Source organism: Aquarana catesbeiana, linkage group LG06 (assembly GCF_042186555.1).
Source record: "Aquarana catesbeiana isolate 2022-GZ linkage group LG06, ASM4218655v1, whole genome shotgun sequence".
NCBI classification, from domain to species: Eukaryota; Metazoa; Chordata; class Amphibia; order Anura; family Ranidae; genus Aquarana; species Aquarana catesbeiana.
This window is the reverse complement of record NC_133329.1, coordinates 397,578,635-397,600,507: the sequence shown is the minus strand read 5'-3', so window position 1 is coordinate 397,600,507 and position 21,873 is coordinate 397,578,635. Positions and strand designations below refer to the sequence as shown.

The 21,873-nt window shown below is 45.6% G+C and overlaps 1 protein-coding gene across 1 annotated transcript in view; it reads left to right on the top strand.

Moving 5' to 3' along the window:
- Positions 1 to 1,732: 1,732 nt before the first annotated feature.
- The window catches only part of LOC141148078 (forkhead activin signal transducer 3-like), a 54,413-nt gene continuing 34,272 nt past the window's right edge, over positions 1,733 to 21,873 (top strand). The window contains exons 1-3 of the mRNA XM_073635230.1: positions 1,733 to 2,006; positions 3,508 to 3,612; positions 3,845 to 4,466. Coding sequence (XP_073491331.1) covers positions 1,734 to 2,006; positions 3,508 to 3,612; positions 3,845 to 4,466 — 1,000 coding nt within the window. The 5' untranslated portion in view covers position 1,733. The remainder of the gene's footprint in view (positions 2,007 to 3,507; positions 3,613 to 3,844; positions 4,467 to 21,873) is intronic.

Sequence of the window (21,873 nt, the reverse complement as noted above, 5' to 3'; positions counted from 1 at the left end):
AGACACACAGACACATAGAGTGAGGACAGAAAAAAAAGACCAAGTGCTCCATCAAGTCGGCACCACTTTTTTCATTTATATCTACAGTATATCTATATTTTTATTTTTTTTTTAGTATAGATTTTTTTGCCCCAAGCATTTTTGAGATGCATGTTTGAAAATCTATTATCAGTTATAGACCTCCCATGTTATGTGGAGTCCTACTGAGTGTGTTTTTTATCAAAAACATTTTTTCCTGCAAATTGCTCAGATCTATCATCTTAACATAACAAAATTGTTCTACTTATATAGATATAATATGACTATCATATAGGTATTTATATTTTTTATATCAAATATAATCCCCTTCAATTTGCTTCTACAAGTTTCTTAAATAGAGCGAATGCCTGGAAAATGGCCACTAGTAAAGCGGTTGTATACCTATTTTTAAAACTTTTACCTACAGGTAGGCCTATAATAAGGCTTACCTGTAGGTAAAAAAAAAATCTTCTAAACCTGTACGGTTTAGGAGATATTCCCCTCGCAATGAGCCGCTGACTCCAGCGGTGCATGCGCACAGGGGATTCTCGGCTGAAGGCCCGGCAAACTCCGCAACTTTCCGGAAAGGAGCATGTGCGCGGGAGTGATGACATCGCGGCTCCGGCCACTCACAGCGCCGGAGCCGCGATACCCGGAAGACACGCCGAGGGGAAATGTCAGCTCCCTCGGCGTGGACCGGGTGAGCTGCCGGCGCCTCGTTCTAAGGTAAGTATCTCATAATGAGCTAGTGTGTGGTGCATACTAGCTCATTATGCCTTTTCCCTTACAGGTGTAGGGAAAGAAAAAAAAAAAATCAGTGGGTTTACTACCGCTTTAAGGAAAAAATGCTGAAAACCATCTGGAATAACGGGGACACCAACGTGCAGCAAATTTAAAACGCTGATTTCAATTAAGAAATAAACAAACAGAACAAAAAAATGTAAATTTAAGCTAAAAAAAAAATCAGTTGTAATTTAACACAGTATGTGCTCCTTAGATAAGATCCCTCAGCAAATACATCTTTCTTTGTAATAAATAAAAATAACTTCTAAAATTCAATGTATTCGTGAATGTTAACTGGATAAAGTTATTTAAAAAAAAAATCAGACATAAAATAAAACTATTTTGACAGCCAAAAGTAAGTCGTAAGAATATTTAGAATAATAAAACCATCAAATTCAAGTTTGGACACTTTAAGTGGTTCTGATGGATAAAAAGCAGTATTAAGCTATTGATGTCCGATGTACCCTAACAAAAGCCATTCTGAGATTGGTAAACGTGTCTAAAATTTTATGCAAAATGTAGGAAAATTAAAAGATAAAATAAATATATTTTTGAATTAGTAAAAAAAATCTAAATTATACATGTGACATAAAAATATATAAAAATAAATCTATATCCACAGGTAAAAAAAAAAAACTGTGTATACAAGAGATAATCTTAGTATATGAATGTAATATTCACCCCATAAGCATATGATATATGCTCCATCAGTTTATAGTCAACACAACATATACATAACAATGCCCCCCCCAACATCTCAGCCCGGAAACTTCCTAGAAACTTAATTGAATGGATGGTGAGGGGCCCTCTGCAGTAAGGGAGGTGTCGCCTCTTATTGTTACAGGTGCATTTACATTATAAAGCCCAGGGTGGGGATCCCAGCACTATGTATACCTGGCTGCCCCCCATACTCACAACACACCTGACAAGCCATGGATTGCCCACAACATTCCTGGGACCCCCTCTACAAGCAAGTCCCTGAGCCACACAGCATAGACAGGATCATGGCCGACGTAGAGAGCTGTCCTGGGGAGGCCAACGGAGGCCCCAAAAAGCCCGACACCACTGACGAGCTCAGCAAGAAGAGCAGAAAGAGCAAGAAGAAGAAGAATTATCAACGCTACGCCAAACCACCCTTCTCCTACTTGGCCATGATCGCCCTGGTCATCCAGACTTCCCCCAAGAGGATGCTCAAATTGTCCCAGGTAACCAACCTTCCATTATGGGGCTTCTTGGGGCTTTAGGGCAGCTAAGGGTAGAGGGAGGGGGTGACAATGAGACTAGCTCAGATAAAGGATTTGTCAGAGGGATATTCTTTATTTTCAGCGCAAAATTATTCGTTTCTGTTAGGCCTATGAAGGCTGAAAAAATTATACCAGTATTTATCAAAAATAGAAGTTCAAGAAGTTGGGTGAATTGTCAATGTTTTATTTTTTTAGTTATCTTTTTATTTTTAATGTAGGCCCCTGGCTACCTGTTATATTTGCAGCATATAAAACTCTTATGACTACAGGCTGAATCACAGAAAAAAAATTGTTTTATTTTCCTCCTCAAATTTTATATATAAATAAAAAATGATCTAAAGCCCAAACTTTTTTTTTTTTTGATGAAGTGGGACCGATTTTTGTTGTTTTTTTATGGAGCAATAAGCCTTATGCTGTCCTTATGTATATCATTTACAGCAGTTCAATTATACCAACTTTTTTTCCAAAATACGGAAAGAAAATATAAAGAAAAAAATAATAGAATCACATAAACATTCAGAAAAAAACATAGGATTGTATTATTTAAATTTGTATTGTTTGTATTTTTTGTTCATGTAATTTCATTTGTCTGTGCTTTTTTTTTCAAATTTGTGTTTTTTTAATATTTCTACTTTATTTTTTTCTTCCTTTTTTTTTTTTTGTTGCTTTTTTCATATTGTGTTTTGAGAATACAGTTGATACAATTGATATAATAAATTGAACATATGTGAATAATATATGTAAGGACAGTGCAGCTAAGGCCTTCATTATTATTACTCTTATTGGGCTTAACCCGTGTTTTGTAATAGTAAATGATTTTATAGAGAGGGGTGCTTTTGCATTTTATTTTAGTCTTTATTGCTGTCTGTGTCCCAGCTGGGGAGATTTACTCTGAGACCTCCCCAAATTATGAAAGTGATTGGAAAAGCCAAAATATTGGGCTGTCAACAAAACAGGGGAAGCCTTCCAATGAAGACAATTGTTCCTGTGGCAAATGTCTAACTTGAGATTTGCCTCCTTTTGGGGAGGTTTCATCTTACTTGAAGGAAAGGGAAAAGAGAAATTTCCTCAATGGGGACACAAAAAATAAAAAATTAAAAAATCTCCACTCCATCCACAATGTCCAAAAAAAATTCCTAAAAATCCCCCCAGGACATTGATGTCCCTTTCTCCCATAGATACATACATTTGGCTCCCAACACCAGACTTCAGAAAGTGCTAGCTGCCTCCCCAATTCAATACAAGCATGCACAAAGTGTTCTGTCTATACCCTAACATCACTTTCTACATGCTTAATTTAGGAAGCCTTATACCACAAATGGACAGGAAGTCTACAGTGATGTCCTCCTAAGTATCTCAGTACAGGTCTCCTGGTTATACTTATATAATGTAAGAGGTATTATGTGTCTTGGTTTACGGTCATGTTCATTCACTTACAACTAAACTTTTTTTTTATTGGCAGATCCTCCATGAGATCAGCATCCTCTTCCCTTTCTTCAAGGGGGATTATCAGGGCTGGAAGGACTCAATTCGACATAACCTCTCCTCCAAGGATTGCTTCCGAAAGGTAAGGACTTGTTGCTCCTAAGATGTGATGGCAGTGATGGGCTCTTAAGGCTCTCTACATACTGCAGCCAAGAAAAAAAAAAAACATTTTCAAAAATAGGTGCAGATTCTGAGAAATGACTTTTCTGATCATTATAAATAGGTCACAGGGTTTTGTTACCCTGACCTGTAATAGATTTGTGTGAATCTGCTGTGCTGGCTTACGCCTCTAATGTCTTCTCCCTCTTTTGCAGATCCTGAAAGATCCACTGAAGCCGAAGGCTAAAGGCAACTACTGGACGGTGAATGTGAGCCGGATTCCCGCCGAAGCCATGAAGCTGCAGAACACGGCGGTCACCCGCCAGGAAGCCTACCCTCATGACCTGGCTCCTTATATCCTGCATGGATGGCCCTACAGACCTTCCACTTTTCATAACCGTAATCCTCCAATAGAAAATACTGCGGTCGGAGCAGAAGCAGAGGCTCAGTCCCCAGTACCAACCCAGCCCCCTAGTGTACATCCCGCCTCAACTTTCCCAGAGATCTTATGGAACCTTCCAACATCATACACAAAATGCATGGCCCCTAATGTGGTGGCCCCTCCCAGCATACACCCTCTGCTGCTTTACCCCAACTTCTCACTCTCTCTGTGTAATTACATGCCTTCCCCATACTCAGGCTCCACCTGTGCCGAGCGGAGGGATATCTACCCTCCCAATGTGAGACCTCAAATGTCTACCCAGCCTAGACCCTCTGAAGCCAGGAATTCCCTGTCAGATTTCCCTCCCAATACAAGAATCTTTGACATCCCCATATATCCCCCACACGGGAGCTACATGTCACCTCAAAACATGTATGGGCAGCAATTATCTCAAGGTGGTGCTTACGGGCAGCATTTATCTCAGGGTGGTGCTTATGGGCAGCATTTATCTCAGGGTGGTGCTTGCGGGCAGCATTTATCTCAGGGTGGTGCTTACGGGCAGCATTTAACTCAGGGTGGCGCATATGGGCAACATTTATCTCAGGGTGGTGCTTACGGGCAACATATATCTCAGGTCGGGGTGTACCAAGGGTACGGACCCAATGGTTACTGATTGGCCAGATGCTGAGACAAGGCTGGTTTTGGGCCGTTCACTTTTGTCCAAGGACTAGCTGCACTTGAAGGCTTACCTGATGACATTGGCCCCAGTGGTAATTTAGTCGACTAAAATAACACTATTTTAGTTGACTAAAACAATTCAGATGGCTAAAATACGACTAAAACTGAAATGGCATTTTAGTGAAAAGACAAAGATTAAAACCAAACTGACATTTGCTGCCAAAATTAACACTGGTTGGCACTCAACTCGGCATGTGGCCCAGCGGAGGTGGCACCAAACATGACATACAGTCCAAAAGCATTGGAATTGGATCACATGTATATATGACAATCATTTTGAATCCTGTCTGATTATATTCACTTGAAATAAATTTGAATTTTTGTTTTACTGAAATTTGGCATCAATGTTGTAATTGTCCACATGGGTATCAAGATTAGAACTAGTAAAATAGTCTGAAAAATGTATATATCAACTGTATAGTCTAGTTCTTAAAGGGTCAGTCCACCCAAAAGTGACATTTCAGTATTTGTCTAATGCTGGTGAATTAATTGCCCTGACAGGGTCGTGTATCTCCCGATTTTACACACTTGCTGTCCCCATTATAAAGGGTTCCCAACTTCCCACCATCCCGGCACCATTTTTCATTTATTTTATGTTATGGAGAATGTGACAGAAGGCATCAAAACACAAATGTTTTATATATGAGATTTGTAACGAAATAACAATTTCCATCTTTATAAAGATTCCTGCGGGTGTATTGGTTGTATTCGGAATTCCTCAGCTCGTGTCTAGTGATAATGGAAGCAGTGGCATCGCTATGGGGGGGGACAAGGTGGGGTGCGGCCCGCACTGGGTGACACCTGCCAGAAAGGTGACACCGGGGCCGCTGCTACACAGTGCACTATATTGTATGCACTTGCAGAGCTGCAGCAGACCGGTGAGAGCGGGACATGTAGCCGTGCGAGGGAGGCTGCCTATAACACTCCCCAGTCAGTGAAGCTGACTTCACTTCGGGGATCTTTAATATCTCTTTAATATCTTTAATATTTCCTTCACCTCCCCAACCTGCCCTATACCACCCCAACCTGCCCTATACCTCCCCAAACTGTCCTATACCTTCCCAGCCTGCCCTATTTCACCCCTGCCTGCCCTATACCACTCCAAACTGCCCTATACCACCCAACCGGCCGCATATCACCCAACCTGCCCTAGAATGAATTCAGAGATGGACAACAAAATGGTGAAAGGTCTGAGGGATGAAACATATTAGGAGCAGCTTCAGTACTGACCCCATCAATCATTATACCAACATTTAATAAGTCATTAACTCATTATTAATTGATTATTAATAATAATCAATTAATATGTATTCGTAGTTTTTACCCATTTAATATTACATCTAGACACACAGACACATAGAAGAGTGAGGACAGAAAAAAAAAGACCAAGCGCTCTATCAAGTCTGCCCCACTTTTTTCATTTATATCTACAGTATATCTATATTTTAATTTTTTTTAGTATAGATTTATGTTTGCCCCAAGCATTTTTGAGATGCATGTTTGAAAATATATTATCAGTTATAGACCTCCCATGTTATGTGGAGTCCTACTGAGTTTTTTTTATCAAAAACATTTTTTCCTGCAAAATGCTCAGATCTGTCATCTTAACATAACAAAATTGTTCTACTTATAGATATAATATGACATGATATTATATAGGTATTTATATTTTTCATATTAAATTCTGAGCCTAACACACTCCTGATCCCTGCATTCTGAGAGCAACGCACTCTTGATCCTTGCATTCTGAGAGCAACGCACTCCTTAATCCTGCATTTTCAGTGCAATGCACTACTTAACCCTGCATTCTGAGCGCAACGCAAGCCTTAACACTGCATTTTGAGCATAACGCACTGCTTAACCCTGCATTCTGAGCGCAGAGCACGCCTTAACCCTGCATTCTGAGCATCATGCACTCCTTAACCCTGCTCACTGTCTTTTTATTTTTGTTTGGTGGGGTGCTTCAGAATTCCCTGCCTATAGGCTCCTGAGATGTAAATCCAGCCATGCCTGCAAATCGCATCAGACTGCACAAAAAGCAGTGCATGCACTGGCACCACGTTCTGGTGTGAACCGGCCCTAACAACAGGACACTGTGCCCGGTAATCTTTGACTTCATCAGTGTTGTTCAAATAGATCTCCATCTGTCTAAGGTTGCCTACCCCTGCCTTAGAGCCTTTTCAATCCCTTTTGCTCCCTCAGAGTCCCCCTAGATCCCTTCAGTTCCATTCCCAACTAGGGAAATTAGTTTCCTCAGTCCCTTTCATTGTATCAAAAGTGAGACTCCCGGGGTCTTTTTACACCCCTGATATCTCACCAGCAAGACAACAGCCTTATGAAAAAAATGTAAACAATTATTTAAAAAAAATAGGTCAAAATCGAACTAAAAGTTCTAATCAGCCTAAAAAGCCGCGCCCAATATGTAGCATAATTTAGCCATGCCCACTGTTTGCCACGGCACGCGTAGCAGGCCGCAGGTCACCATATTCATTGTTGGGGCCCCAATGCATTACTTTGCCCAGGGGCCCATGATGCTATTAAGATGGCACTGGGTGGGTGGCGCTACCTGAGATCGATAGGTATGTGAAACCAATCTCTCTGACATAAACTCTATTTACCTTACTTAGGTTTAAGCTAGAGGATGTAATGGATTCCTACTCAAGAATGTAAAGGCGTCTGCAGGATAACATAAAGTGAAAAAACCTTTTATAAACCTTTTATAAAGTGCTAAGTGCTACAGGTGGAGTAAATAGATAAAATCTTGTGTATTCAGGGCCCTCCCTGCGCAAATGTGGCAAAGGAGTCTTCACGGTTCCATCCAAACTAAGTGAAAAATATAATATAATAATATATGTGTGATAGCTCAACAGAAATCGTATGTGTACTTGTCTATCCCTGCACAGGTGTGACCAAAGAAAAAAAGTCCAAACAATCTAAGTGCAGTCCAAGGATATATATATGAATAACAAAGCAAAAGAGAGCCCGGAGCAATAGGACAAAGAGTCATAGGCGCAGGGCGTGCATGACAGTGGGAGCAGTGTGTGTATTAGGAGATATTAGGTAGCCGAGGGGGAGGGGCTGGAGAGTGCTTTAAATTGAGGCTCCGCCTCTGGAAGGATTAACAGAAGCGTGGGGGAAAGTTCAGAGGCAGCAGCATGGCAGACGTGGAGAGGATTTTAGCTCAGATCCGGGAGGAAGCGGTGATTAGGGGCTCTGCGTGGCTCCGGGACACATTAGGGTCCGCACTGCGGCGACCAGAACAGGAGGCAAGTGGGGGGGGGGTAGGAGCGGCACACAGGCACGGAGATCGCGGCCGCCCGAACGTTTCTCGCCGGAGCCTCAGGCGGGTTCACAGCGGCAGTCGGGCAGGCAGAATGATGGTCACCCGGTGGGCCCACCGGCAAAACGTGCTATGGGGGCGGTCATCCGGCTAGGACACCCACCGGACGGAAGAGTCAGGGACAAGGGCGGCAGGAAGGATTGGTGGCACCGGCGCGGCCTACTAGGAGGAGAAGAGCGGAGAGTGCAAGCCCCGCCCCCAGGATGACATCATGAGACACAGGTACAACGGAGCTGAGTGCTCCTGGACGGGTCCCCGGGCCTTCCAATGGCTCGGCAGGGGACCAGAGGAGGATCGATCAAGGGTGGCCTGGGATATCGTCAGAGAGAGAGGAGGCTGCCGGTACCGCGGCACGGAAGTCATCAGGTGGTTTTGCTCTGCGGAGGCGGGGGCGGATGTCTACAGCTCCAGCGGCAGCCATGGTGGACAGGGCTGGCGGGCTTTCATCAGAAGAAGAGGAAGATGTGGGTCGGTGTTTGCCAGGTGAATTGTCCGGGTCTGAAGAGGAGGCGGCATAAAATTCATCATTCCAATGACACCCCAACAAACGGAAACTCTCCGGGTGAACTGGCAGCAGCCGGAAAGCCGATTCCACATCAGCCTTCGCCATCAAGGCTCCCTTACCATAACGGCGCATCCACCCCACTGCAGCATCAAATGATGTATATGTCACCGAGCACGCCTCTTGGTCTATGGCATCATTCACCGACCCGCCCTTTGGGAAGAACAAGTGGTGAATAAGCCTGAATTTGTTGGGCTCCTTTTTTGGCACGACTCCCAGCGGTGACACAACCAAATCAGCAAAAGGCGCCGCTGGGAAGGGGCCCCCCATTCTCCCCAATGCAACTTCCTTTTTTAGTTTCGCCGAAACCACCTCCAGATGTTGCAATGCGGACCTCAAATTAGGAGACACCGGGGGATAGCATCTAACGTACAGGGGATCCTAAAACCCACCGCAAAACCCTCTTCCAACAATCGCGCCGCTTTTTTGTCCGGATACCTACAGAGAAACGGCCGCATCCTTCCCACACATGATCGGATTGTCAGCCGGCTTTGGTCCGTCGGCGTCCGTCGTACTTTTGTAGACGAAAAGTCCGACCGTGTGTACGCGGCATTAGACTTGCACAGGTAGTCAGATGAAGAAAACTTCAAACAAGCTCAGTAGCTCTTGGAAGGTGGCTCCCACACAGCAAGGATTCCTTTGATTGGCACCAGACAGTAGCTGAAACCATAGAAATACAGAAAAGAGTGCCAGACCAAAACCAAACAAAAGAGCCGTTTGTATGGTAATAATAAGACCTGCCCCGAAAATAAGCCCTACTGTGATTTTCGGAGAGGGCTGCAATATAAGCCCCACCCCAAAAATAAGCCCTAGCTTAACCACTTAAGGACTGGAAGAATTTTCCCCCTTAATGACCAGGCCATTTTTTGGGATACGGCACTGCGTCACTTTAACTGACAATTGTGCAGTCATGCGACGCTGTACACAAATACAATTGACGCCCTTTTTTTACCCACAAATAGAGCTTGCTTTTGATCACCTCTGTGGTTTTTATTTTTTGCGCTATAAACAAAGAGTGACAATTTTGAAAAAAATAAATACATTTTTTTTACTTTTTGCTATAATACATACCAAAAAAATACCCGTATTTATCGGTGTATAACACGCACAGGTGTATAACACGCACATTAGGTTTAAGAGGGAAGTTTCAGGAAAAAAACTTAAATTTTAAATAAGGAACTTTGAAACAAAATAAGGGTCAGTGCCCATCTGCAGTCTCACCATTACCATCAATACAGCCTGATCAATGCCAATCTGCAGCCTCACAAGTGCCATCAATGCAACCTCATCAGTCCACATCAATGCAGCAGCCTCACCATTGCCATCAGTGCAGCCTGATCGATGCCCATCTGCAGCCTAGGGGGGACAGGGAGGGGGGCGGGATGAGCGCAGACAGATTATATACAGAGAGAATCTCCTATTATAGACAGAACAGTGGTCCAATGGCGGCCCAGGAGACGGGACTTCCTATTACAGAGGCCGCCCTCACTGTATGTAATCTGACAGCGCTCGTCCCGCCCCCTCCCTGTCCCCTCCGAGGCAGCTAAATCTGAAGTATTGGCATATAACACGCACGTGCTATTTGCACCCGAGTTTTAGGGTGAAAAAGTGAGTGTTATACGCCAATAAATACAGTATATAAAAAACGAATTTATTCATCAGTTTAGGCCGATATATATTCTTCTACATATTTTTGGTAAACAATATCGCAATAGGCGTATATTGATTGGTTTGCGCAAAGGTTATCGAGTGTACAAACTATGGGATAGATTTAGGGACTTTTATTTATTTTTTTATTGTTTTTACTGGTAATGGCGGCAATCTGCGTTTTTTGGCGGGACTGCGATATTGCGGCAGACAGATCTGACCCCAAATTACACTCTTTGGGGACCAGTGACGTTATTACTTTGATCAGTGCTATAAAAATGCTCTGATCGATGTAAAAATGACACTGGCAAGGGAAGGGGTTAACACCCCAGATAGCAAGCAATTGTGCTGCAAGTTTGAAAATGACCTGCTAAGCTATTGCTAGACTTGCCAGGCCTCACAAGTTTGTTGCACAATTGCAGCAAGTCTGCATTACATGACTCCAGATCAACTTTCTTTGCAAACATTCTGCAAGTCTGCTGCAAGTTCTGGTTCAGTTATGTTGTGCAATAGTCACCCCCACCACAGGGGGTCACTATGGCTGAAATTTTCATTATTGCTCCCTGCTGCGTGTAAGGTTTTTCTTTAATTGGTGCTGGGGCGTGGTGTGCAGAGAGGTGAGTGGTAGCCATGAGATCTGATATGGAGTTCAGAGAGGTAGAAATCAAGGAATGACTAACCCTAATATCCCATTGGTGGAGCACAATTTGGAATGTTTTATTTTTCCTTGTTTATATGCTAGCAACTCACCTTAAATGGAGAGGAGAGGAGCAGGGAGGGGAGAGGAGAGCAGAGCAGAGGAGAGGGGAGGGGGGAGAGGAGAGGAGAGGGGAGGAGAGGAGAGGAGATTAGAGGGGAGAGATTAGAGGAGAGGAGAGGAGAGGAGAGGGGAGGGGAGGGGAGAGGAGAGGAGAGGAGAGAGGGGGGAGAGGGGAGGAGAGAGGAGAGGGGAGGACAGGAGAGGAGAGAGGGGGGAGGGGAGGGGAGAGGAGAGAGGGGGGAGAGGGGAGAGGAGAGGGGAGGGGAGGGGAGAGGGGAGGAGGGGGGGAGAGGAGAGGGGAGGAGAGGGGAGGGGAGGAGAGAAGAGGAGAGAGGAGGAGAGGGGAGGGGAGAGGAGAGAAGAGAGAGGGGGAGAGGGGAGAGGGGAGGGGAGGGGAGGGGAGAGAAGAGACGAGAGGAGAGGAGAAGAGAAACTGCCATTAAGGATTTGTATACCAAAGAGCCACTAGACTTGTTGTGGTCTTTGTTTAAGGCAAGCTGCTAGGGCACACTCCTGGTGGATGGCTGGATTGTGAGAACAATTGTGTTCACAACTTTCAAGAACAGTTTTTTGAGCGTGTGATCTTCACATCTCATCACTTTTTGATGCACATGCACTTTATTATTTGGGACTTATTTTATTGTTTTTTTTATATAAAATAAGATGAATACCTGCTTTTGGATCAAGCACTTTTATCACTGTTTCACATATTATCGCATATTATTGTATTTTTTTTTAATTAGGGAAAGTCATTTATGTATATTTTTCTTTTTGCTCTTTAGCTTCTTGAATTAGTACTGTTTCACATAGTTTTGCAAATTACTGCAATTTTTTTTTTTTATTGTATCATTTTTATTGTTTTTGAGACTGTTCTTTTTCATATTATAAATGTTCTTTTTTTATGTTTTGTTAAATGTTCACCCTAATAAAAAAAAATAACTAAAATGTAATCCAGTGTTATGTATTGATTTTATTCAAATATTTAATAAATGTTTTTTATAAAGATCAGTTTTGTCTTAATGCACTATTCAGTGAACAGAGGTACATTTTTTTTAGGGAAATGGTAAAATATAGGCCAAAAAAGCTCAACTACAGTACCTGACCGCGAGATTGTGTTTCCAGCGCGATACCATCGCGCTGGTTCTCGGCGACAGGGTACTGTGAATGTCGCGCTGGCTCGCTCATCGGGAAAGGAAAACTTTGTTTTCCTTCCGCGATGAGTGACAGGCAGCGCTGACAGCTGTCTGGTATGAATCCTGAGGCGGGAACACCGCGCCAAATTTTAAATGAAAAAACCGGCGTGGGTTCCCCCCTCGGAGGCATACCAGGCCCTTAGGTCTGGCATGGATTGTAAGGGGAACCCCCTATGCCGAAAAATCGGCGTGGGGGTCCCCCCCAAATCCATACCAGACCCTTATCCGAGCATGCAGCCCGGCCGGCCAGGAAAGGGGGTGGGGACGAGCGAGCGGCCCCCCCCCTCCTGAGCCGTACCAGGCCGCATGCCCTCAACATGGGGGGGTGGGTGCCTTGGGGGAGGGGGGCGCCCTGCGGCCCCCCCACCCCAAAGCTCCTTGTCCCCATGTTGATGAGGACAAGGGCCTCTTCCCGACAACCCTGGCCGTTGGTTGTCGGGGTCTGCGGGCGGGGGGCTTATCGGAATCCGGGAGCCCCCCTTAATAAGGGGGCCCCCAGATCCCGGCCCCCCACCCTGTGTGAATGAGTTTGGGGTACATGGTACCCCTACCCATTCACCTAGGGAAAAGTGTCAATGTAAAAAAAAACACACTACACAGGTTTTAAGAATAATTTATTAGTCAGCTCCGGGGGTCTTCTTCCGACTTCGGGGGGTCCCCTTCCGACTTCTCCCGGTGTTCGGCCTCTTCTCCCGGGCCCCACCGCTATCTTCTTCCAGCTCTATTGCCAGCGAGGGGCCCGGTCTGCTGCCGCTGTCTTGTCGCCGCTGTCTTGTCGCCGCTGTCTTGTCGCCGCTGTCTCGCCGCCGCTGTCTCGCCGCCGCTGTCTTGCCGCTTCTTCTCTTCTTTTCTTCTTCCCCGATGTTGACACGACGCTCTCTCCGACTCGAATGCTGTGTGCGAGCTGCGGAGCCATTTATATAGGCGGTAACCCCGCCCCCTTACGACGTCATGGTCCCAGCATGCGCAGGGACTCTGGGGTCACGCCCCCTTATGACGCCAGAGTCCCTGCGCATGCTGGGACCATGACGTCGTAAGGGGGCGGGGTTACCGCCTATATAAATGGCTCCGCAGCTCGCACACAGCATTCGAGTCGGAGAGAGCGTCGTGTCAACATCGGGGAAGAAGAAAAGAAGAGAAGAAGCGGCAAGACAGCGGCGGCGAGACAGCGGCGACAAGACAGCGGCGACAAGACAGCGGCGACAAGACAGCGGCAGCAGACCGGGCCCCTCGCTGGCAATAGAGCTGGAAGAAGATAGCGGTGGGGCCCGGGAGAAGAGGCCGAACACCGGGAGAAGTCGGAAGGGGACCCCCCGAAGTCGGAAGAAGACCCCCGGAGCTGACTAATAAATTATTCTTAAAACCTGTGTAGTGTGTTTTTTTTTACATTGACACTTTTCCCTAGGTGAATGGGTAGGGGTACCATGTACCCCAAACTCATTCACACAGGGTGGGGGGCCGGGATCTGGGGGCCCCCTTATTAAGGGGGGCTCCCGGATTCCGATAAGCCCCCCGCCCGCAGACCCCGACAACCAACGGCCAGGGTTGTCGGGAAGAGGCCCTTGTCCTCATCAACATGGGGACAAGGTGCTTTGGGGTGGGGGGGCCGCAGGGCGCCCCCCTCCCCCAAGGCACCCACCCCCCCATGTTGAGGGCATGCGGCCTGGTACGGCTCAGGAGGGGGGGGGCCGCTCGCTCGTCCCCACCCCCTTTCCTGGCCGGCCGGGCTGCATGCTCGGATAAGGGTCTGGTATGGATTTGGGGGGGACCCCCACGCCGATTTTTCGGCATAGGGGGTTCCCCTTACAATCCATGCCAGACCTAAGGGCCTGGTATGCCTCCGAGGGGGGAACCCACGCCGGTTTTTTCATTTAAAATTTGGCGCGGTGTTCCCGCCTCAGGATTCATACCAGACAGCTGTCAGCGCTGCCTGTCACTCATCGCGGAAGGAAAACAAAGTTTTCCTTTCCCGATGAGCGAGCCAGCGCGACATTCACAGTACCCTGTCGCCGAGAACCAGCGCGATGGTATCGCGCTGGAAACACAATCTCGCGGTCAGGTACTGTATATGATTGTTGTATTGAATGTATTTCACATGTGTACAGTAAGGGATTAGGTTAATAGCAGTGGGTTCACTATCACCAGATTGTGGGATTATAGATGTGCGCTGCTAGCTTCTTCTTTTTTTCTTGCCAAAAATGGAGACTTGTACAACTCTGGCTAAAGACTCACAAGGCTCTGGCTGTCGAGTCGTGGGGCTCTGGCTGTAGAGTCGCAGGGCTCTTGGTGTAGAGTCGCGGGGCTCTGGCTGTAGACTTAAGGGGCTCTGGCTGTCGAGTCGTGGGGCTCTGGCTGTCGAGTCGCGGGGCTCTGGCTGTAGACTTGAGGGGCTCTGGCTGTAGACTTGCGGGGCTCTGGCTGTAGACTCGCGGGGCTCTGGCTGTAGACTCGCGGGGCTCTGGCTGTAGAGTCGCGGGGCTCTGGCTGTAGACTCGCGGGGCTCTGGCTGTAGAGTCGCGGGGCTCTTGCTGTAGAGTCGCGGGGCTCTTGGTGTACAGTCGTGGGGCTCTGGCTGTAGAGTCGCGGGGCTCTGGCTGTAGAGTCGTGGGGCTCTTGCTGTAGACTCGTGGGGCTCTTGCTGTAGACTCGTGGGGCTCTTGCTGTAGACTCATGGGGCTCTTGCTGTAGACTCACGGGGCTCATGCTGTAGACTCACGGGGCTCTTGCTATAGACTCACGGGGCTCTTGCTATAGACCCACGGGGGTTTTACTGTAGACTTGCAGAGCTCTTGCTATAGACTTACCACTGCAACTTTGCTCTTGCTAGAGACTGGGATGCCCCAGTTGAAGGTCGTTGGACCGAAACGCGCAGGGCGGCTTTTATATACCCTGTACACTGCCTTTTATTCGTGATCACTTTTTTATGTATTGCGTTTTTTTTAAGCAATAAAATACCCTGAGTTACACATGTGGAAGCATTCTTCTTTTTTTCCACATATTTCGGGGAACTGAGAAACCATTCTTACTTTGGAACCCATCCTGCCTTGCTTCCGTGGATCAAGAGGTGGTATCTCAGCCCTGCAGAGGCTCTACCCTGCCTCCATCACTCTACACCTTCGCCCTTGGTGGCACAAAGCTCCATTGATTCTATGCTCATGGCAGTAGAATCCAACATTTCTGGTAAGCGTATTCCATCCATTTGTCAAGTTTGATGACATCTGAGCTGACAGTTGGGAAGCAGATAGAACTGACACACGGATTATTTATATTCACTGTGGACTATCCTTGCTTTGATAACCCGTCACTATTGGGACACTATGTTCACATGCACAGAGACTTTTTATTTATATAGATTTACATTGCGCATGTGTGTTTTAGCGCTACAATTTATTTAATATCTGTTTACATTTTTGTCACATGGTTTGTAGCAGCTTGTTTAGTTTGTTTTGGGTAGCGCATTAATCATCCCCTTTTCCCTTGCTAGAGACTTACCACGCAAATTTTGCTACAAGTTGGAAAAGTGTCAACTAGAACTTGTGCTTCAAGTGCTCTGCGAGTGTACAACTTGCCAGGGAAGATGTGCAGCAAGTTCACAAGACTTACAATTCAATACTGCCACAAATGTGTGGCAAGTTATCCTTGCTATCTGGGACTAGGGGACGATCAAGGGGTTAATTGTGTTCCCTAGGTGTGTTCTAACTGTAGGGGGGAATCAGCTGCCTGGGACATGACAGAGATCACTGTTCCCGATCACTGTGAAAAGCAGATCTCTGTCATGTCATCTGTCGGAAAGGGGATCCACCTTGTTTACAAAGGCAGATCCCCATTCTGCCTCTGTATCAGGCGATCGCGGGTCGCCGGAGGACATCAAGTCCCCCTGACCCGTGGAAACTTTACTGCGGTGTGCAGCGGCCACGAGAGCGCGCCGCCACCGGCGCGTGCCCGCAACTGCGCCTGCGCGAGCCATTGGCGATTTGCACAGGGGAGCCAACCTGCCGTAGTACAACTGCGGCGGCTGGTCCTTAAGTGATTAAAGTGGTTGTTAAATCCTAAAATTCACTGTATTACAATATTATATAACGTAAACTGTGTATGTTGCTGTAATCTGTGGAAAAAATACCTTCCGTACAGCGCCACTTGGCCGCAGCTGATCCCCCCCGCTGCTCTCATCCTCTTCTGCCAGCAGGGGATCTCAGGTCCCCCTCCCTCTGCTCGGAGCGGGGAAGGGAGCTCCGGCGGGCCATGGAAGCACCGAGTGGAGCTCAGCTGATCCCCCCTGCTTTCCTCTTCTGCCAGCTGTAAGCGGGGGATCTCGGGCCCCCATCCCTCTGCAATGCTCGGAGCGTGCCCTGGACTGCACCAGTAAATTAAGGTAAGTGTGGGAAGAGAAGATTGGGGGTCACGGAAACGCTGAGCGGTGCTATAACAAGGTATGTATCACAAATAGATTACAGAAAATTGCACAGTTTACATTATATAATACTGTAGTAGAGTGAATTTTAGGAATTTACAACCACTTTTACTTAGTTCCACTGGCCACAGGGGATTCCTGACAGGCAGGGAGGGAGATGGGGGGAGGAGACAGCACATGTCAAGCCCTTCCCCGAAAATAAGCCCTACTGGGTCTTTTGTTGCCAAAATTAATATAAGCCCTGGGCTTATTTTCGGGGAAACACGGTAATTTGCATCTTTCTAACTCACATAGCTGCTCTACTTACATAGCAACTCCCAGCTGTCATTTTTACAGCCGTAAATTGCTGCCAAATGCAAGAGTCAAAACTTCAGCAGGCCAGAAGGACAAGGCATACTACACACACCCTGTACATTTTATTAAAGTTTTGTGGGTGTAAGTGTATCATGACCAAGATCCACAGCTTGTTAATCTAAGTCATGGGAGGCCAGAGCCAGATGGCATCCCCCCCCCCACACTTCCCAAGTCCAGTACAAGTAGGATCTATTGGATGATACCCTGAGATCGAAGTCTCTGAAAAATGTAACCCGTCCACTTTTCGTGGTAGAGTTTTTTAGTTACTTCCGGACCGCCCACCACACATATACTGCGGCAGGGCAGCCCTGCTGCACGAAACAACGTTCCTGTACGTTGTTCGCTTCTTCTGGGTCTTTGGTGCACACGCCGCCGCCGACCCGCTGTGATTGGACACGCGTTGATCATTCAAAGAGAGGCAGAACGGCATTCTGTCAGTGAGGAAGAGGGAGATCTTGTGTTACTGCTAAGCAGGAACACGGATCTCTCTCTTCCTCCAGTCAAATTATCCCACACACAATAAGCAAGCATTCCCTAGGCACACATTCAACCCTTTGATTGCCCCTGATGTTAACCTCTTCCCTGCCAGTGTCATTAATACAGTGACCGTGCATTTATTTTTTTAGCACTGATCACTGTATTGGTGTCACTGGTCCCCAAAAAAGTGTCACTTAGTGTCAGATTTGTCCACCGCAATGTCGCAGTCCCGCTAAAAATCACCGATCGCCGCTATTACTAGTAAAAAATATAAAAAATAAATAAAAAGTCCATAAAGCTATCCCATAGTTTGTAGACGCGATAACTTTTGTGCAAACCAATCAAAATACGCTTATAAGAATTTTTTTTTTTTTACCGAAAATATGTAGCAGAATACATACTGTCCTAAATTTATGAAGAAATTAGATTTTTTTATTGGATATGTTTTTATGGCAGAAAGTAAATTGCGGGTATATCTGTGTATAATTAGGGGGCCCCGGGAGTGGAGCCGTAGGCTCCATTGTATCTAAATGGAAAGGACTATTGGATTTTTTTATCTGCCAGCGATGGTCCTGAAGGTACATATCCCGGTACTTTTTATGCCATTTTGGATCAGGGTCAACCCATAGGAAAGCTTCCCTGTCTCCCAGGTACAGACTCTTCACTTTATTCATATGAAACTCATCATTAGCTCTGTAGCCAAGTCCCAGGCCTTTATAGGCCTAATGGTGACCTGCAGAGTTAGGGACAGCTGACATCCTTCTGTGTAGAGTGGGTCACGAAGCATGGTGGGTGTAATGCAAGGTAGATTCATGGGCGCCAGACACTTCTTGAATGCAAAGAGATTTATTTTCTCTTAAACAGAACTGTGGGAGAGGGGGTTAGGGCCAGGACACCCTTTTGTAGTTGCAATGTTAATTAGCAGACTCCGGGATTTCTATAGGTAGACAGCCATGCAGGGAAAGGCACCCGGCCGGACACCACATCTGCATGCGTAGACACGCTGTCTCCTATGGCAACAATCTTGAACAGTTTATAACAAAGGTTGCAGTGAACTTTTTCACTTCCTCCACAATCTCCTTTTCAGATCTTCACTCAATTGAGTTCCCAGTCTATCACCTAGACCCGCTGATCCACTGCCACTGGATCTCCTGAGCTCTTCCATTCTTCTCACTGAGTATCTTCCACAAGCGTCACCCCCGCCTCCCTGCTGGGTCACTAGCTTCGCACTCACAGATACTCCTCAAACTTCACCCGACTGGCCTGCTCGGTCCCTGGCATGGCACACAAGACTGCTTTGCAAGCGTCACCTCCGCTGGCTGGGTCCCTGGCTTAACACCTGCTGAAGTTTCTCAACTCTTCACCGTCCCCGGTTAGTGAGAATACTGCTCTGGTACTTGGTTCAGTTACTCACTGTGGTCCCTGGTAACAAGGTGGATGGTCCCTTAGTGGCGACACCTTCCTTTCTACCTCTGACCATGACAGGTTCTCCGGCCAGCAGAACCGTTACTTTTGGTTGGACTACAAGCCTCAATCCCAACCCTGTGCTGCTCTCTTGCTTCTGGATAGGCCCTAAGACAGCCTAGCAGCCAGATGTCCCCGGATAGGCCTCAGGCTCTGGCCTAGCAGCCCGGGGCAATACAACACACATCCACCCAGACAGCCTTCCAGGTGGCACAGAACCCCCCGATCTCCTGACCTCACCCAAAAAAATAGGCTCTCCCAGCAGGCCAAGAGACCCAAGAAGATCCCTATCCATTGGCTGAGATACCCCATCTATTCCTCATCTGTCCTTGCAATGCCCTTGTCTTATCTAATGCCACCAGATACCCGGCAATCTAGTGACAGAAGAGAGAAGTGCGCCAATTCCAGAATTAGGGTGGAATCAATTGATCACCTATCAATTGGCCAATGCAACTATACTTGGCATGTAAATTTACTAGCAACCCTTTCTAAACATCAGGGTGCTACAGCTCCATCTCTGGGAAAGGGGCTGGAACTATGCTTTAACTCAGTATACCCTGACAGATTATCTACCCAAGGATTTACATAATAATAATAATAATAATAATCCCATGGGGATGTCCATGCAACATACTCTTTACATGTTTAATTTTCAGGATTTAGTTTTGCAGATGATTTTGACATTTTACCAAGTTTACGCAACAATTTTTTTCCTACCAACCCTTCTAGGAGGTTTAGGCGGGTCTGGGAGTTTCCCCTTACCTAGGGCATTTCCAATCCTTTGGATGCAAAAGAGCGGTTATGCAAGCGGTTCCTAGTATTGTGATAATTACTCATTACTCTCTGTGTTGGAATGGCTGTACAACAATCTCGTAGAGCCTCTGACAATGCCTTTCAACAACACAGGAGCTTTATAGTGAGCAAAAATCTGAATACCCCTAACACTCCGTCTCTCTGCCACTTGCCTTCCCCTTTCTCTGGGTCAGTGGTGTGAGCCCCCCAGCCAGAGGGGTGGGGCATCTTGCAAAGATCAAGAGCACAAAAATTCTAACATTTCATTCTAACAAAAGCACAATAAGCAATATCAGGCTGGAGGGAGTATTCCTACCACTATTTAAATTTGCCTATGCTAATAATCTGTCTGTGAGCTACCTCAGCTCAAACAGACCTATCTCCTGTGCTTCCACAGTACTAGGGTTCTTTGAAATGTGCCCGCAATCAGGGGGTCATAAGACAGGATGTCTTACCTCTGATGGCGAAAAGTCACATCCCACTTCTGACACCAGTTCTGGAAGGTACACTTCTGCTGGCCAGCTTCCCTTTAACCTGTAAAGAATGTACGAGCTAGACATGTGCAATTTGTTTAGTTCCAAATTTGTTTTTTAACGAATTTTGACAAATTCGTTAATTACGAAATTTCCGAATTTCCGACCTTTTCAATTTCCAAATTTCCGATCTTTTCAATTTCCGAATTTCCGAATTTTTAAATTTCCGAATTTCCGAATTTTTAAATTTCCGAATTTCCGAAAATATGAAATTTCGGAAATTGGGAATTTCAGAAATTCGGAATTTGGAAATATGAAATTTTGGAAATTCGGAATTTGGAAATTTGAAATTTCGTAAATTCATAAATTTGAAAATTTGGAAATTTGAAAATTCAGAAATTCAGAAATTCAGAAATTAGAAAATTGGGAAATTCGTAAATTCGAAAATTCGTAAATTCGAAAATTCGAAAATTCGTAAATTCGAAAATATGTAAGGAGTCAGGTGCCGACGCTTCTCGGGGACGGCCGAACCCGGAAGCTTCCCTCACATCTACTGTTTGCTGTTTATCTCAATGTAAGTTACTATGTTTTTTTTTTTTTTAATAAATGGGCTTTTAAATACTACACCATGAGATCTTTTCTTTGCTCTTAAAAACTGCTGGGACCGCTGAGAGTGCTGAGAGCTGTGGGATGAGTTGCAGAGAGACAGACCTACTGGATGTTTGAAAGACACGCTGCAGGAAATACATCCTCTCCTAGAATTATCCACCCGCCCTACTAGGCCCATTGGGGGCCGCTGTTGGAGGTGAGAGGCTGGGGGAAACACCTGGGAGATGCACTAGAACGTGCATAGAAGAAAAATTATCAGTCACTGCACATTTTTTTGCACTGTGTCTAAAGACTCTTTGTGGAAATCACTCATCACTACCGCACTTTTGTATGGACATTATTGCACTATTGTCACTATCTGGGACAGCATCTCTTTTGTGGGATTAGCTGTCCTATTATCATTGACTATTTCATTACTGTATTATTGTATTTTATGGCATGATTTTACTATTCAATTTGGTCGTTATTATACACTATTTTGCAATCTATGCACACATTTGGTGCTGATCTTAATATTTTATACTGCACTATATGTCACTTTATCACTGCCTAGATACATTTTTTAGCTCACTTAGAAGAAGTGACTTTATTTATTCTGTATCAGCGTTATTATTTATTATTATTTATGTTTAGCGATTAATTTTGAGTCACTGGTATCACTTGTGTATGAATTTTGGTTGTGAGCAATTTATTTGGGAAGGTAATTTTTCTTATTCACAGTTATATTTCATTAAGCACTGAGTCACTTTACATCTAATTGCTTTCACTTTATATATGAATTTTGGTTGTGAGCATTCACTTGGGAAGTCATTTGTCCATATCTGCAGATTTTTCTTTCACCTATTGAGGGGTGATTGTTTATCTCATCTAGCACTGTGGCACTTTCTATTTAATTGCTTATATATATTTTATACTTTATTTTTCTTATCGCAGAAGTGCATCCGCTTTTATTTGATCCATTTTTGTATGGTGGCATCAATCCGTGGCCATTATTCACGTTTGCTTGGCATATTACCACACATCCCACTTCTGACACCAGTTC